The sequence below is a fragment of the Lissotriton helveticus genome, chromosome 7, assembly GCF_964261635.1.
Source record: "Lissotriton helveticus chromosome 7, aLisHel1.1, whole genome shotgun sequence".
NCBI classification, from domain to species: Eukaryota; Metazoa; Chordata; class Amphibia; order Caudata; family Salamandridae; genus Lissotriton; species Lissotriton helveticus.
Window position 1 is genome coordinate 176,867,918 of NC_136068.1, and position 13,415 is coordinate 176,881,332.

At 44.1% G+C, this 13,415-nt stretch overlaps 1 protein-coding gene across 2 annotated transcripts in view; it reads left to right on the forward strand.

Annotated features, from left to right (window-relative positions):
- LOC144768307 (protein 4.2-like) overlaps positions 1–13,415 on the forward strand; it is a 50,185-nt gene that overhangs the window by 7,668 nt on the left and 29,102 nt on the right. For both annotated transcript variants that reach the window (XM_078651881.1, XM_078651882.1), the window contains exons 4-5: positions 1,704–1,822; positions 3,506–3,634. In XM_078651881.1, coding sequence (XP_078508007.1) covers positions 1,704–1,822; positions 3,506–3,634 — 248 coding nt within the window. The remainder of the gene's footprint in view (positions 1–1,703; positions 1,823–3,505; positions 3,635–13,415) is intronic.

Sequence of the window (13,415 nt, forward strand, 5' to 3'; positions counted from 1 at the left end):
TCTGAATGATTGAAAGGTCATAACTCAGTGTCTGATTTCTTCCCTTTGAGCAATTAATCAGTTATAAACAGGGCTCCTGGTTTTATGGTATTTATTTTTTCAACATTCGCGTCTGTATTTATCCATATTTCTTTTTTGTTTTGAATATAAATGAAGTTGTAAAACTATACAATTCCATATTTATTTAACTGATAGAAGTGCGCTCATACTTTCACGTCTGTCATGTTTTAGATATTTAAGCTACTAATTATTACATAACAGTACATCCACTGTTAAATATTAGCATTATACCACAAATGTATATTGACATTTGCCGTTATTTAAAGTAATTTCTTCCTGTTTTTTAATTTCTCATGCTGTCCATCTGCTGTTGGGCCATGATGCAATGAAAGACAGCATGGAGAATCATGTAAAAGAAGACCAATTTTCTGTATTTTCCACTTAAAAATAGATGCCGACAGATGTCGGTATTTCGCTGTCAAAATCCGTAAAAATGGAAAACAGGGAGCCTTAGTTATAAAGAACAAGGAATTTCAGGAGTCAAGTTGTTTATCAAGCAGGTGTAATTTAAGAAAGCTCTTAAATAGATGAAACACATTAAACATTCTTACAGAGAAGGGGCAAGAGCTACATTACTGTGGCACAAAGAAGGCACAGCTGTGGCTGTTTGCCCAAGGCCCTTCACTTTTTAAGAACCTGGGCTGCCTCTCTGATGAATTAATATATCACAAAAGCAGACGTTATCTGCTGTTTTAATATAAAATATTGACAATGAGACAGGTAACAGGTAACAGCAGTCACCATTAGGTGTAGATCCGTGCTGGAGCTGCCTATAAATATTTCCTGATAATGTTTCCTACTAGTAGCATTTGATTTACAAGCCCTGGCACACTCAGTGCACTTTACTAGTGGCTTACCAGTGAATCAAATACGCCAATCATGTAAACACCAATCCATAGTAACAATTTACAATAGGAACACTTGCACTTTAACACTGATCAACAGTGAGAAAGTGTGCAGAGACACTAAACCAGCAAAAACAGAGTCAAAACCGGGAGGTCAGAAAGCAAAAAGACAGGGCAAACACGCCAATAGATGCCAAGTATAACAGCCCTGCTGCTGGAAAATCAAAGAGGACACCATGTGAAGTTAGAGACCAAGGCTCCACAAAAGATTCTGACATGATGGAGCATGGGATGAGACCTAACCATTGTCCTTCAGGTGGGAGGAGGTTGCATGAGCTATGCTAATGTCCTTAGTGCACTACATATCTAGTATCTACAATTTCTTCCTTGTGGAGGTGGGCAGAGAATGATTCATGAGTAGCCAATCGGTTCTACTACAGGGACCATAGATACAGTTCCAGATTAAGCTTCCTGTGTGGGGAGTGAGCAATGCCAAGAGCTTTGAGGACCACTTTTAGGGTTTCCAACTTTTGTTCAAGCCAGACCCAAAAAATACTTTCTCCAAAATCGAATACTATATATGGTAAAATAGAGTAAACAGATGTTTTCTGTCCAATCTTAATAAGCAAGTATTTCCATACCATGACAAGCCACCATACCCTAACAGTTATACCATCAGCCTTCACATTGTGTTGTGAATTTTCGTATTATGTAGTTTGGGATTTTGAACCAGTCCCCAGTGAATGTCCTTAATGTCCCAGACTACTAATCTATGGGTATTTTTGTGCTCCCTGTCAGAGGATGATGTGTTCCTGAATAACGAGGCACAGCGGCAGGAGTATATCTTGAATGAAGATGGCATTATTTACCGGGGCACTGAAAGCAACATCCAGTCCCATCCTTGGAACTTTGGCCAGGTGAGATACCAGCTTGTCCATTTCAGAAATTCACTTCTGCCCCCCTAGAGGTGCCTGCAAAAGTGGGCACAGACACTGTAAAATGTTACGGTGGCACTAGAGTAAATACTTATATATTTAATGATGAATTTTGCCTACAGTCTATGAATAATTAATAAAAAATAATCAATGCTCATAAATGGGTGTCAATTAATGAGTTATTGAAATGATATGTTGAGTTTGGCTTTTGTATAACACACATTCTACCTTTGATACTGCCTCATAGCATTCTCAAAAGCCACAAACCCTCCAGATTGATAAGAATGGTTCCAATGGAATCTGATTCATCGTGTTAAGACATGTTATAGGCATTATGTTACATGTTATTTCTTGATTAGGTCGCAACGAGTTTCAGTCATGGCGTTTAGCATCTGGGGCTTTCTCAAGAATCTATTCAAATGAGAATAAATATGCACATAGCACATTATTTTAGCGCGCAATATTGTAGATCACTGCAAACCTTGAGATGCCTAAGGTGGGCAAAATGAAGAAAATCTGTGATCTAACAAACAGTAAACCTATTTCTTTGTAATACTATGTCTTGTAGCATTAAGACATTAGCTTGAACATTCAGAGCCATAGAACATGATTATATGTCACAATATAATTTTGGGAATATTGGTTGGAATTTGAACTACCAGTGGTTAATGTGCAGTACATTAATTTGAGTTTTTAGTCATCTTGCAGGTTGCAAAAACTAAGTGGCGAAACAAAATGTTTTAATGACCATTGTTGCTTTACGGTGGCGGGTGGGTGAGAGAGTTATAGCAAAGGTTGTAAAAAAAAGGCATGCGCCTGTTAGCAGACTATGACAATGTCCAAAATAACTTTCTAAAGTTAGGGTTGAAATCAGGGCCTCTCCACATTGTGGTACGGTGTAGGTTGGTCATCTTGTGGTCTTTAATAATCCAGCATACAAGTACGGGCATCTGGCCTCCTCTTTTTGTCCTCATCGCATCGGCATGTATCTATTGTAGACATCAAAGAAGGACTACCGGATATAGTTTAGTCTTTAACAGTTGTTGCCTTGGTTGTGTAGTTCAAGGGGTCAAAGACAAAGGACATAAAGAGGAACGTAAATGGAACATGGCATTGTTTTTAATGTTCTGAATATTCAGATAACTGTATTTATTAGGCTAATCCTCGTCCTAGTGCTGCTCTACAGCACAAAAAGCTATCAGATGGGTGTCTTGTGGGACTTCTGTGCTCTACACATAACCTAGAGTATAATTACCTTTGCGTATTTTATCGAAAAGGGATACATTGTGTAATTGGTGTATTTTTTGCAATTGTTATACATATTATGGATTCAAAAATTAAGTGATGCCGCAAAACCCTCAACTTTTGCCCATTATTTTCACCTATTTTCATGTGTTGACTTTTTGTGCAGATCCCGCCTTGCAACACCCCCTTTGGATATATACATCAAGAGGTTCATGCAATGCAATTTAATTCTGCATTCATGCAGAATTTGAGTGGAAAAACATTTGCACACATGTTGACTTATATTATGTTATAACTTGTATCACACAAGAACCTGTGTGAAGATTTAGGACATCTCGGCCCCAACTTAAATTGCGTATTTTTCCTCGGAATCAAAAATACTCTTTCAATAATGTCTCATGGCATGTGCTCTTGTTCCAGTGCGACGAGGAAGTCTTGAACATCTGCCTTCAGTTGTTGGACATAACCTTTCCAGGCCTGGATACCGATCAGAGGGACTTTGTAAAGCGGGCCAGCCCTGTCCACGTCAGCCGCAATATCTGTGCCATGGTACGTAAAAGTTCAAAAAAGTTCAGTATATCGGGTAGGTCCACAAGCGACAACAACAAATGTATCCTTGGGTAGAAGCGGCACATATTTATTTATAAATACAAATTATTCTCTTAATGTAAGTCATACATTCTTGCATTTCAAAATAAAACCTTTAAGAAGTTCAGAATGTACGCAATAGTGGTCTTTCTCATAACCCGCCCCAATGCTGCACCATGAATGGACTCTCGCTGTCCCCTCTGTTTTAATGTTTCCTGAAAGATGCTCATCTGTTCAACAAACTGCTACCTTCCCTTGGCTATACCCAATCCATGGCATCTCCCTCTCTCTAATTGGGAAATGTCCTTGATCCTCGTGCTATGTAAGTGTCCCTATGGACATCTTGTGCACATGCAAGGGCATATGACCTCATGCCCTTGCTGCTGTGTAAAATGCTTCAATGTCCACGCGCTGCACTCCATGCTTCAAAAGACCCTTAATAAAATGAAAAAACAAAAAAAGTTACAGCTCTCGAGAGCCCCATAGGGTAGGGATACATAGACTGATCTACATATGTTTTTGGCAGTTGCCTGTAGTGTATTAAACAATTGGGCATGTACTATTAGGATTTACATGTCCTGGTTGTGAAAAACTCCTAAATTAATTTTTCACTACTTTGAGGCCTTCATCTCCCATAGAATAACTTTGGGTTAACTTATTACATTTAACAAGTGATAACTTTCAGTTTGGAGCAGGTAGGAATATTGAGTTTGGTGTTTAAGGACTTGTAATTTAATGCTATCTTTAATAGTAAAGTTGGATTTTAAGTCACAGGTCTGAAAATATCACTTTATGGAAGTTGACATTTTCTTGTCCATTTGGTTCCTGCAGCCTGCATTCTGGGTCACATGACTAGAGGTAGCTTGCACTTGGTCTTTGTATATTGCTCTTAGACTGTGAGAGAAAAGGAAAATAAGTGTGGATAGGATGGGCCATCTCTGACTTGGTCTGGGGGAGGGGCTGTCACCGACCACATTTGCAAAAAACAATGGCTCTGCCTGGGCACACCCGCAAAGGGGTTGACACAAGTCTTATGTGGCCCAAGACAAGCTGTTGCCAGGGTAGGAAGCCATGAAATTCCAGACACCTCTGGGGGTAGAATCCTCCAGAATCTTCTCCTACTTTAAAATTGGCACCTTGATACATTTTGGCCCCTCAGACCCAACTCTTCAGTACACCTCTGGACCTGTAGAAGATTCAGAAATACAATTATGTTGCCTGCAAGAAGGACTGCTACTCTGCTGCCAAGCTACCCTTCTACCTGAGTAAAAAAGACTGGACCTGCATCTTGAACTCATGACCACCAAGGAGACTCCTTGGGCTAGTTGGTTAGCCTCCTGATCAGAGGCTCATGATCTGTAAAGCTCAAAACCATCGGAACTCTGCACCTGGACTCTGCTGTGAGTCCTACCCCCATCTGGCTCCATGCAAGTTTTTGACCCTTGGAAGTAGAATTGAAAGTGCTCTACCAGCCCAGGTGAAGTCTTGTGGGCAGAAATGATGCAGTGCAACACATCTCCACTCAGACCCACTTCAGAACCGCGGAAGCATGATGCATCCCCATCGCCAAACCTCGCATCGCAGTCTGCAGCCTTCTCGGAACTGACAAAGCACAACACATCTGCTCACAGTTCTGCTTCGGAACTGCTGCAGAACGAAGTATCCCTTCCACCCAACCTTGCGTCGCAGCCTCCTCGGAATAGCTGCTGTGTAACAGATCCTCAACACCAGACTTTGCACCACAAGCTTCTTGTGGACTGCATCCTTGACAATGACACAACACTCTGCATCAAAGCCATGCAACATCCTCGGAACCGCCGCTGCATGACACATCCTCAATGCGGGACTTCACAACACTCCGCAAAACATGATTTAAGGTACTTTGTTCAGCGGGCCTAACTTTGTCCCTGTATCCTGCCTACGCTCCATCGCAGTCAGCCTGAACTTGTGACGTTCTTCCTTTCCGGTTCAATCAGTTAACCACAGTTGACGCTTTGTGCTTCTAGGCACTATTTTCAACTAAAACTTTGAAATTGCAGATCTCCGATTCTACTGATTGTATTTTTGTTGTTTTGGTCTGAAGTTGTTTATACTTTTTTACTCTTTTTTTCTAAATTGGTGTGTGATTTTTCTTTTGTTGTTTTCACTTTATTACTGTTTGAAGTGATGCATATATACTTTACACATTGCTTTTAACTTAAGCCTGACTGCTTTTGTGGCAAGCTACCAGAGGGTAAAGTGGAGGTTAATTTGGGGGTTGCTTGTGTTTCACCCTGACAAGAATTGTGGTTGCACGCGAGCATGGCGTTCGACAGCGTAGAGTGGCACCACTTATAAGCTGTCCTTGAACAGTGCGGCCTCGGCCCAAAATTCATTGGCTGGGTCAGGCTTTTGTATAACCAACCCCTCGCCAGGGTGAGGGTCAAATGCAACAGTCTCCCCCACATTTGCCCTGCGTAGAGAAACAAGGCAAGGATGTCTGCTCTCCCTGATCCGATTCGCGCTGACCTTGGAGCCGTTGACGGCATGGCTGAGGCAGGACCCACTGATATGGGGGATACCAATTGGTGAGGAAGGGGAAGACCAAATATCCCTCTATGTAGATGATATTTTGTTATATGTTAAGATACAGAGACAATGAATCGACCAGATACTGCCGATTTTCTGAATATTCTGCGAATATTCGGAACAATTAGGACAAATCCTTGCTTTTCCCCTTGGCAGGGGAGGCCCCGACTTTAACGTTGAGATGCAATGTGCCCATCCAGGAGAATGGCTTTAAGTATTTAGGAATATATATATCACCCAGGACCCAGACGAATTTTACACTCAGAACCTGGGGAGGCAAGGGGACAGGCTCATAAACGACGCAAGGCACTGGCAAACGCTCCCATTGATGCTGAAGGGACATTATTTAAGATGATAGCCCTCCCACGCCTACGCTATATGCTACAAAACTCATTATATGAGGTCCCTCCCTCCCTTTTTCAAAGAGTAGACTCAGAAATTCGGGCTTTGATATGGAGCGGGCTTCCCCAAGAATTATATTGAGTAAGCTTCAGAGGGGGTATTCGAGGGAGGGCTAGCGGAACTAGATGTATGAGGATATTACTGGGCCTCTCAATTAGCAAACGTAAATGGCTGGATATTTGATGACAGGGCTGAGCCAGTGTATAGGGTGGATAGACTGACCATTGGGACACAGGGTCCACTGGGACTGCTATATACCAAACTGATAGACAAACACCTCCCCACGTACACCAAAACAGTTGTGAAAGTATGGAAGACAGCCAAGAAGTACCTGGGAATGGGAAAAATAGTTATCGGGGATGACCCCAATATGGGTGGTCGACCTCCTGGGAGAAGTCAGTAAGTTAGAGGGTTTTGTTAAATGGGAGCTTATAGGATTGAAAAAATTGGGAGATGTCTGGAGAGGAGGAGCATATATAGAGTTTAAGACCCTACAGAGAGACTATGAGATGGGAAAGGGAGAATGGTTGAGATATATCCAGCTGGGAAATGCAGTATGGAAATATATGAGGGAAGGTGAAGCACTGCCAGAAACATTGCCACTAGAACAGTGTTTCCCAAACTGTGGTCCGCGGACCCCCAGGGGTCCGTGACACATTCCCAGGGGGTCCGCAAGAGGCAGTTTTAAAAGCACTCCAAAGTTCCTTGGCTAATTAGCAGTTTTAGAGCAACAATAAAAGTGTCAAAATAAAGCCAGTGATTAATGCACCTGCTGGAGCGATGAGAGTTTTGTCCAGTTGCAGCTTTGAGTTATCTAACGTAGCACAGAACAGAGGGTGCAAAGAACGTGTACCATGCATTTTAAAAAAACTGTGTTTTATGTGCATTGGTCAGTGGGTTGCTGCTTTTGTCACAGATTTATTTGTTACTCTGCAGTTCATAAGTGACAATCGTAATCTAGCACCGTGACCTATAAACAGCCATCAAAGAGCTGCTTGCAAACTGCATGGTACAAGTTAGTAACTTATGTTTTTTCCTAGTCTTTCATTATCCTGATGCTGCTAAAAAGGTTTATATGGGCGGAAATACATTTTTATTTTTTAAAGTCAATGCTAACCACTGGCTGATGTTCTGAATCCCAAGTTTGTGCTTCTCCGGATCAAGCACTCTTTAAAAATGCCTACTAGTATGAATGACGTGAATCCTACACATTGCAGTACCCTTTGCCTTATGTAACATTTTCTATACACTGATTTACACGTATGATTCATTGTCTCTATATGTTTGTAATGTAAAGTGCTCCGACATCCTACAATGGTATGAGAGATACTATAAAAGAAATGAAATACATGTGACAGAGAAGCTATGGAGAGATGAGAGGCACTGCTGAAGGATGATGATAAGGGAATCGTTGAAGAACCCCAAAAAAGAATGTCATATCCTGGTGTATAGTAGGGTCTTCATTTTCTATGCATTAAAAGCCAATACAATTTAATATATAATGATACTAGAGACCATATTATCAAGAAAGGGCGATACATTATCGTAGCTTTTATCGGCAGGAAACTGCCGCTAAAGCAGCGATAATGGCCTTGATAATATGCCCTTGTGAATTCCCATAGAAGCCCAGGTTTACACCAGAACCTGGGCTTCTATGGGAATTCACATGGGCATATTATCAAGCCCATTATCGCCGCTTTAGCGGCAGTTTCCTGCCGATAAAAGCGTCGATAATGTATCGCCCTTTCTTGATAATATGGCCCCTGGTTCCTCAACTCCAAAGTCGACAGGTCTGACCACTAGACCGCAACCTCTTTATCTTGGTGAGCAGAAGTCTTCTGCCTTAGCCTGCTTGATTGGTGGGTTTTCAGCCCAAAGGGCAGGGTTCCTCCTGAGCTCCACAAGGGTTTTTCCAGGCACCCTGTAAAACTATACAACAAAAAGGGGAACTCAAGGGGCTGATATTTAACGGGGTCCAGTGTACAAGCCCCTGAACTAGTCAGAACAAAAAGAATACACTGTTCCCCCTGGATTGGAGAGAAAGAAGAACCAAGAGCTGTGGAAAGAGGGGAGGGGAAAGCCCCCTTTCGGAACTAAAACCCTCACACACCCAGCAAGCTAGGTGTCATGCTTCATCATCTGGGTTCTGCTCCTTGTCAGACTGGCGCTGCAATGTCTGACGGGCACCCACGAAGGGGCTCTTTGTCGGAGATCTTTTGTTCCTGCCAGTTGGTGCATGTGGGTGTGAGGGTTTTAAGGTGAAGTGTAGGCGTGAGAAGATAGAGCAGTGGTGCGAATTAAAAAAGGTTAGGGAGTCCACAGGGATTTTTATTATTGTGGCTAGCTACCTTATTAAAAACAGAGTAAGGAGGCACACACACGGGTTCTAAGATCCGGTGATGTGTGCTCTACCTAGCGGTCAACATGTTTCATGCTAAAACTAGCAATTCATCGGGACCTATAAACAAACTGTCCTACACGTCTCGGCGAAGGACAAGTATTACCTTCCACTGGTAGCAGGCCAATTGGTCCTACCACGGTTTGTGGAACCCTGCTGATGTTGCAGAATGGCGTCACCGGACTTCTCCCGAGCGTGGGCACCACAGTCGTTGGTACCTGTCCGCTGGACGGACTTCTCGGTTGGACCTACCCGCATGCTGGCGAAGTGGACAGGAAGCCGGCGTGCAGCCCGTCCCGACGTTGTCCGGGGATGAAATGTTATGTGTGTAATGTTTCACAGCGTTTTTTATTTGTGCCTCCTTAGCTGTCCCGTATTTGTATCTCCTTAGTTCTGTGTGCGTCCTCAGCTTTAAGTTTTTAAGCTTTTGTGTGTGCAAGTGCGTTATGTTTGATGTTAATGTGACCGTGCCCCTTCACTTTGTAATGTTTTTGGAAGGTGTTTGTCTGGTTCTGCATGCAGTGTTAGTGAGTGCGTTGTTTATATGTGACTTGTTAGGTGGCCCGTATTTGCAGCTCCTTCGTTGTGTGTGCATCCTCAGCTTTAAGCAGTATCCAGCGTGGTTCCGTGCTTGCGAGGGCTGGTTTGAGGCCCCGCGCGTTGTCTTTCACGTTAACGTGTGTACGCTGAGAGTGCCCTGCGTGATCCCGTGCTTGCGAGGGCTGTTTTGAGGCCCCGTCTGAGCCACGGAGTCCAAGTAAATTGTGAAGTCTCTTTGATCGTATTGTACGCTGCCTGCCTTCAGTGTCCGCTGTAGCCGTTGGAGCGTGAAAGTCGCGGTCAGTGAATGTTGCGCTTGTGCGGGCCTTTATTATTTTTCTTCCTGCAGCCACTTGTGAGAAATGTAACGTAACAAAATGAGTGACAGTTTATTTTGTTAGTGTAAATTGTAGGCAGTATGTGACGGATCCGTGAATACGTCGCAGCTTGTTGTTTGGAGAGGTACGTGTGAGAAGTGATCAGAACGGCAAGGCGGAGCGTGAATGTTTCCTCAAGCCGCGCCCCTTTTTTTAACTTAATTGTAGTGCAACCCCCTATGACAACGCTGACGCCTAAAAAGTTAGCGGCGCACTATATATCAGTAATGTCGCGTCATGAGAACGGCAAGGTGGAGCGTGAATGTGCACGCACATTGCTGGCGCAAGCCGTGCCCCTTTTTATTATCATTTTGGTTTTTCCCCGTGTGACAACGCTAACGCTTATGCCCACAAAGGTTGGTTCGCACTATATATGATTAACGGCGCCTGATGCGGCGCAGCTTGTTTTGAAGTTGGAGCGTGAAAGGGCTTGCATATTGCTTCTGAAAAGCGCTAGTGAAGTACGCGGCCATTGGCACGCCCCTCTGACAATGCTGTACTGCCACGCCCCTCTGAGAACGGTGCACGCCCACAAACTAATAATGTGAAGTGTAGTTTGACATGACCACGCCCACGCCAACGCCCAAGTGGAGTTTGACACGCCCACGCCAACGCCCACAAGGGACTACTGTACCCCTAAGGTTCTTTAACCTTTCTAATGTATATGGTGGCCAGCTGTATAACCTATGTCCATCTGCTGCAACTACCCTTTACAATGGTGTAGTGGGTGTTGTGATTGGTGCTGTACTTCTTGAGTTTACCCAGCTCAAAGGTTTCAGCTCTCTCTTTATAATAGTAGTATAGATATGTGTTTTAGACTGCGCCAATGTTTCCTAAATTTCTTGGAGGGAGAGACTCCCAAAGCCCCCTTTGTAGTGGTCAGGCTCACTTACTGCTTGGTGTGCACCGTATGGCGACTGATCTGAAAACATTTGCCAGGGCTGCTTTGGGTTTCCAGTCTGGCCCTAGCAGGAGCAGGAGCCTTGTACTGCGAAATAAAACCAACCATTTAAAAGTTAGTCACGGATATGCAGCACCAACTTTCCCATTAAAATGTTTTCTTTTTGCAAATTCTTTGAATATAAAATACTAAGGGGGATATTTACAACAGAAGTGGCAGAGCGTGCCGTTAGCCTCCTTGGCTTAACGACACGCTCCGCCACTTCGGAAACAACGGGCTGCACCATATTTACAAGAATATGGTGCAGCCCTGCGTTTCCCCCTGTGCTAGTGCTACACTTAGCAGTGTAGCGCCAACGGGAAACCCTTGCACCATAGTGCAAGGGTGTGTGACTGCAGTGGAAGATTGTTTATGTGCAGGAAGATCCCGCTTCAATCTTGAAATTCCGTTTTGTCACTTCTATGTGTGCTGCTTAATGCAGCCCACATGGAAGTTACAAAATGGTCACCTTCCTGAACATAAACAATCCAAGGCGTTTTGCTTTTTCCATGTGTGCTGCACAAAGCAGCACACATTGAAAAAGCAAAAACAAGGAGAAATAAAGGATTTCTCCTTGTTTTGCCAAGTTAAGACCTGGTTTTCCTTGGCTTAATTTTGGCACTACCTCCTATTTATGCTGCCCTTGTAAATGGGGACAGCATCAAAATCAATGGGTGTTGTGGTGGAACGCCCACCGCAACACCCACTGCCCACCCCTTTCACGCTAGGCATTGTGTGACAGGGGACCTTATTTACAATGCAGCGTTAAGCCATGTTAAGTGGCTTAGCGCTGCCCTGTAAATAAGGCAAAGCCGCTATCGCCACAGGAACGTTGCTAAAAAAGTGATGTTACCATGGAGATAGGGGCTTCTAAAAATGCCCCTAAAATCCTTAGTAATTTGAGTATTTGTTTTGTGTGCACGCGTGTTTATTGTTTCTGAATTACTGTTTTAATGTTTGAAGTCAGCAGATCATGAACGGATTTTGTGGTCAGTGCCTGCAGGCTGCAGGGAAATTACTCCTCCACTTCAAGGGAGATACTGGCTGATTGGCGAAGTGCTGGCAGCACCCCAAGACTCTGTAAGGATGCACAGCTGCCTGGCAACTCGGGTCTTTACAGTTGTCAGGACAGGAGCAGGCAGGCAGGGTTTGACACAAAAGTCCACAGCTAGTCTACAGTTCTCGTGTCTTCAGCTCTTCTTTATTCTGCTTTCAGGCAGACAAATCTGAGTTCCTGTTGTCAAGGGCCACCTAAGTACTACATTTAGGGGCATTAAGTGAAGTGAGGGGTAGTAGCCAATGAACTACTTCCCCCTGGGGTCACTACACCCCCTATATGGCCGCTTCCTGTTGGGAGTGGGCATAACCCTGCCCCAGAGTTCCTAATTCCACCAAAAACAAGAAGGCGGAACCCTTCTTTAGTTGAGCACATCAGGTATTCCCCCTTAGGGATGTGACTAGCCTGGTGGTGCAACACGCCTTCTGCATAGCTGATTTTCCACCTGTCCTTGTGCAAAATGGGCCTCAGGGCAGGGGGTAGCTTCTCCCAGGTCTGGATGAAACCGGGGTTGCATATGCTGAATCAATAGCCATTCTGATGGAGGCGGTGTGGACACCTTACTCCGGAGCAGTGATTCTTTCTGGCCTCAGAGAGCGTGGGCTCCCACCTGCAGGGGGTCAGAAACCTGTCTGTGGTGGCAGTCTGGACGATACCAGTAAGCCAGCACACTAGATACTAGCATATTTTTCAGGGGGCACCTCCAAGGTGCCCTCTGTGTGCATGTCATAATAAATCTAGTACTGACAACACTACAGATTTATTAAGACAAGGTGTTTGATCCCAAACACCATAGGGTTCAGTAAAGCCAGCATGTAGCTGGGGAACTCACAATGACCAGCGCCCAGTACGTATACTTAAGATGGCTTTCCTGTTCACTTGCACCATCTAATAATTGAACTAGACAGCACAGTGGCATAATTGCTTGTGCACATATGCCCTCACATGTAATGTAATGCACACTGCTACAAGGCCTGCTATAGAGTGACGTACATATATTACACGCAGTGACTTTGGCATGGCACACAGTGAGTGTGCCATGTCATGTTTTCAAATATGGTTTGCACCATGTCAAGCAGTCTGCAATGGCAGCCTGCTTTCAGTTTGTATGGGGGGTCCCATAGGGTGGCATAATACATACATGCTGCAGCCCTTAGAGACCCTCTCTGGTACCCATGCACTAGGTACTATGGGTACTACCTACTAGGGACTTACAGGGGTGCCAGAATGTGTGTCACTTGTGTAACAATTAGTCCATTTTACCTTGTTTTTAGGGAAAGAGCACTGGCACTGGGGCCTGGTTAGCAGGGACCTCGTGAACATCAGTCGAAAAGCATGAGTACCAGTGACAAAAAGTGGGGGTGACCATGACAAAAAGAGGTATTTTCCTACACCGCTGAATTATGATTGGGTGCCGTCAGCTCGTTAACAAAAATAATAATCATTTGAGTTATTCCCCT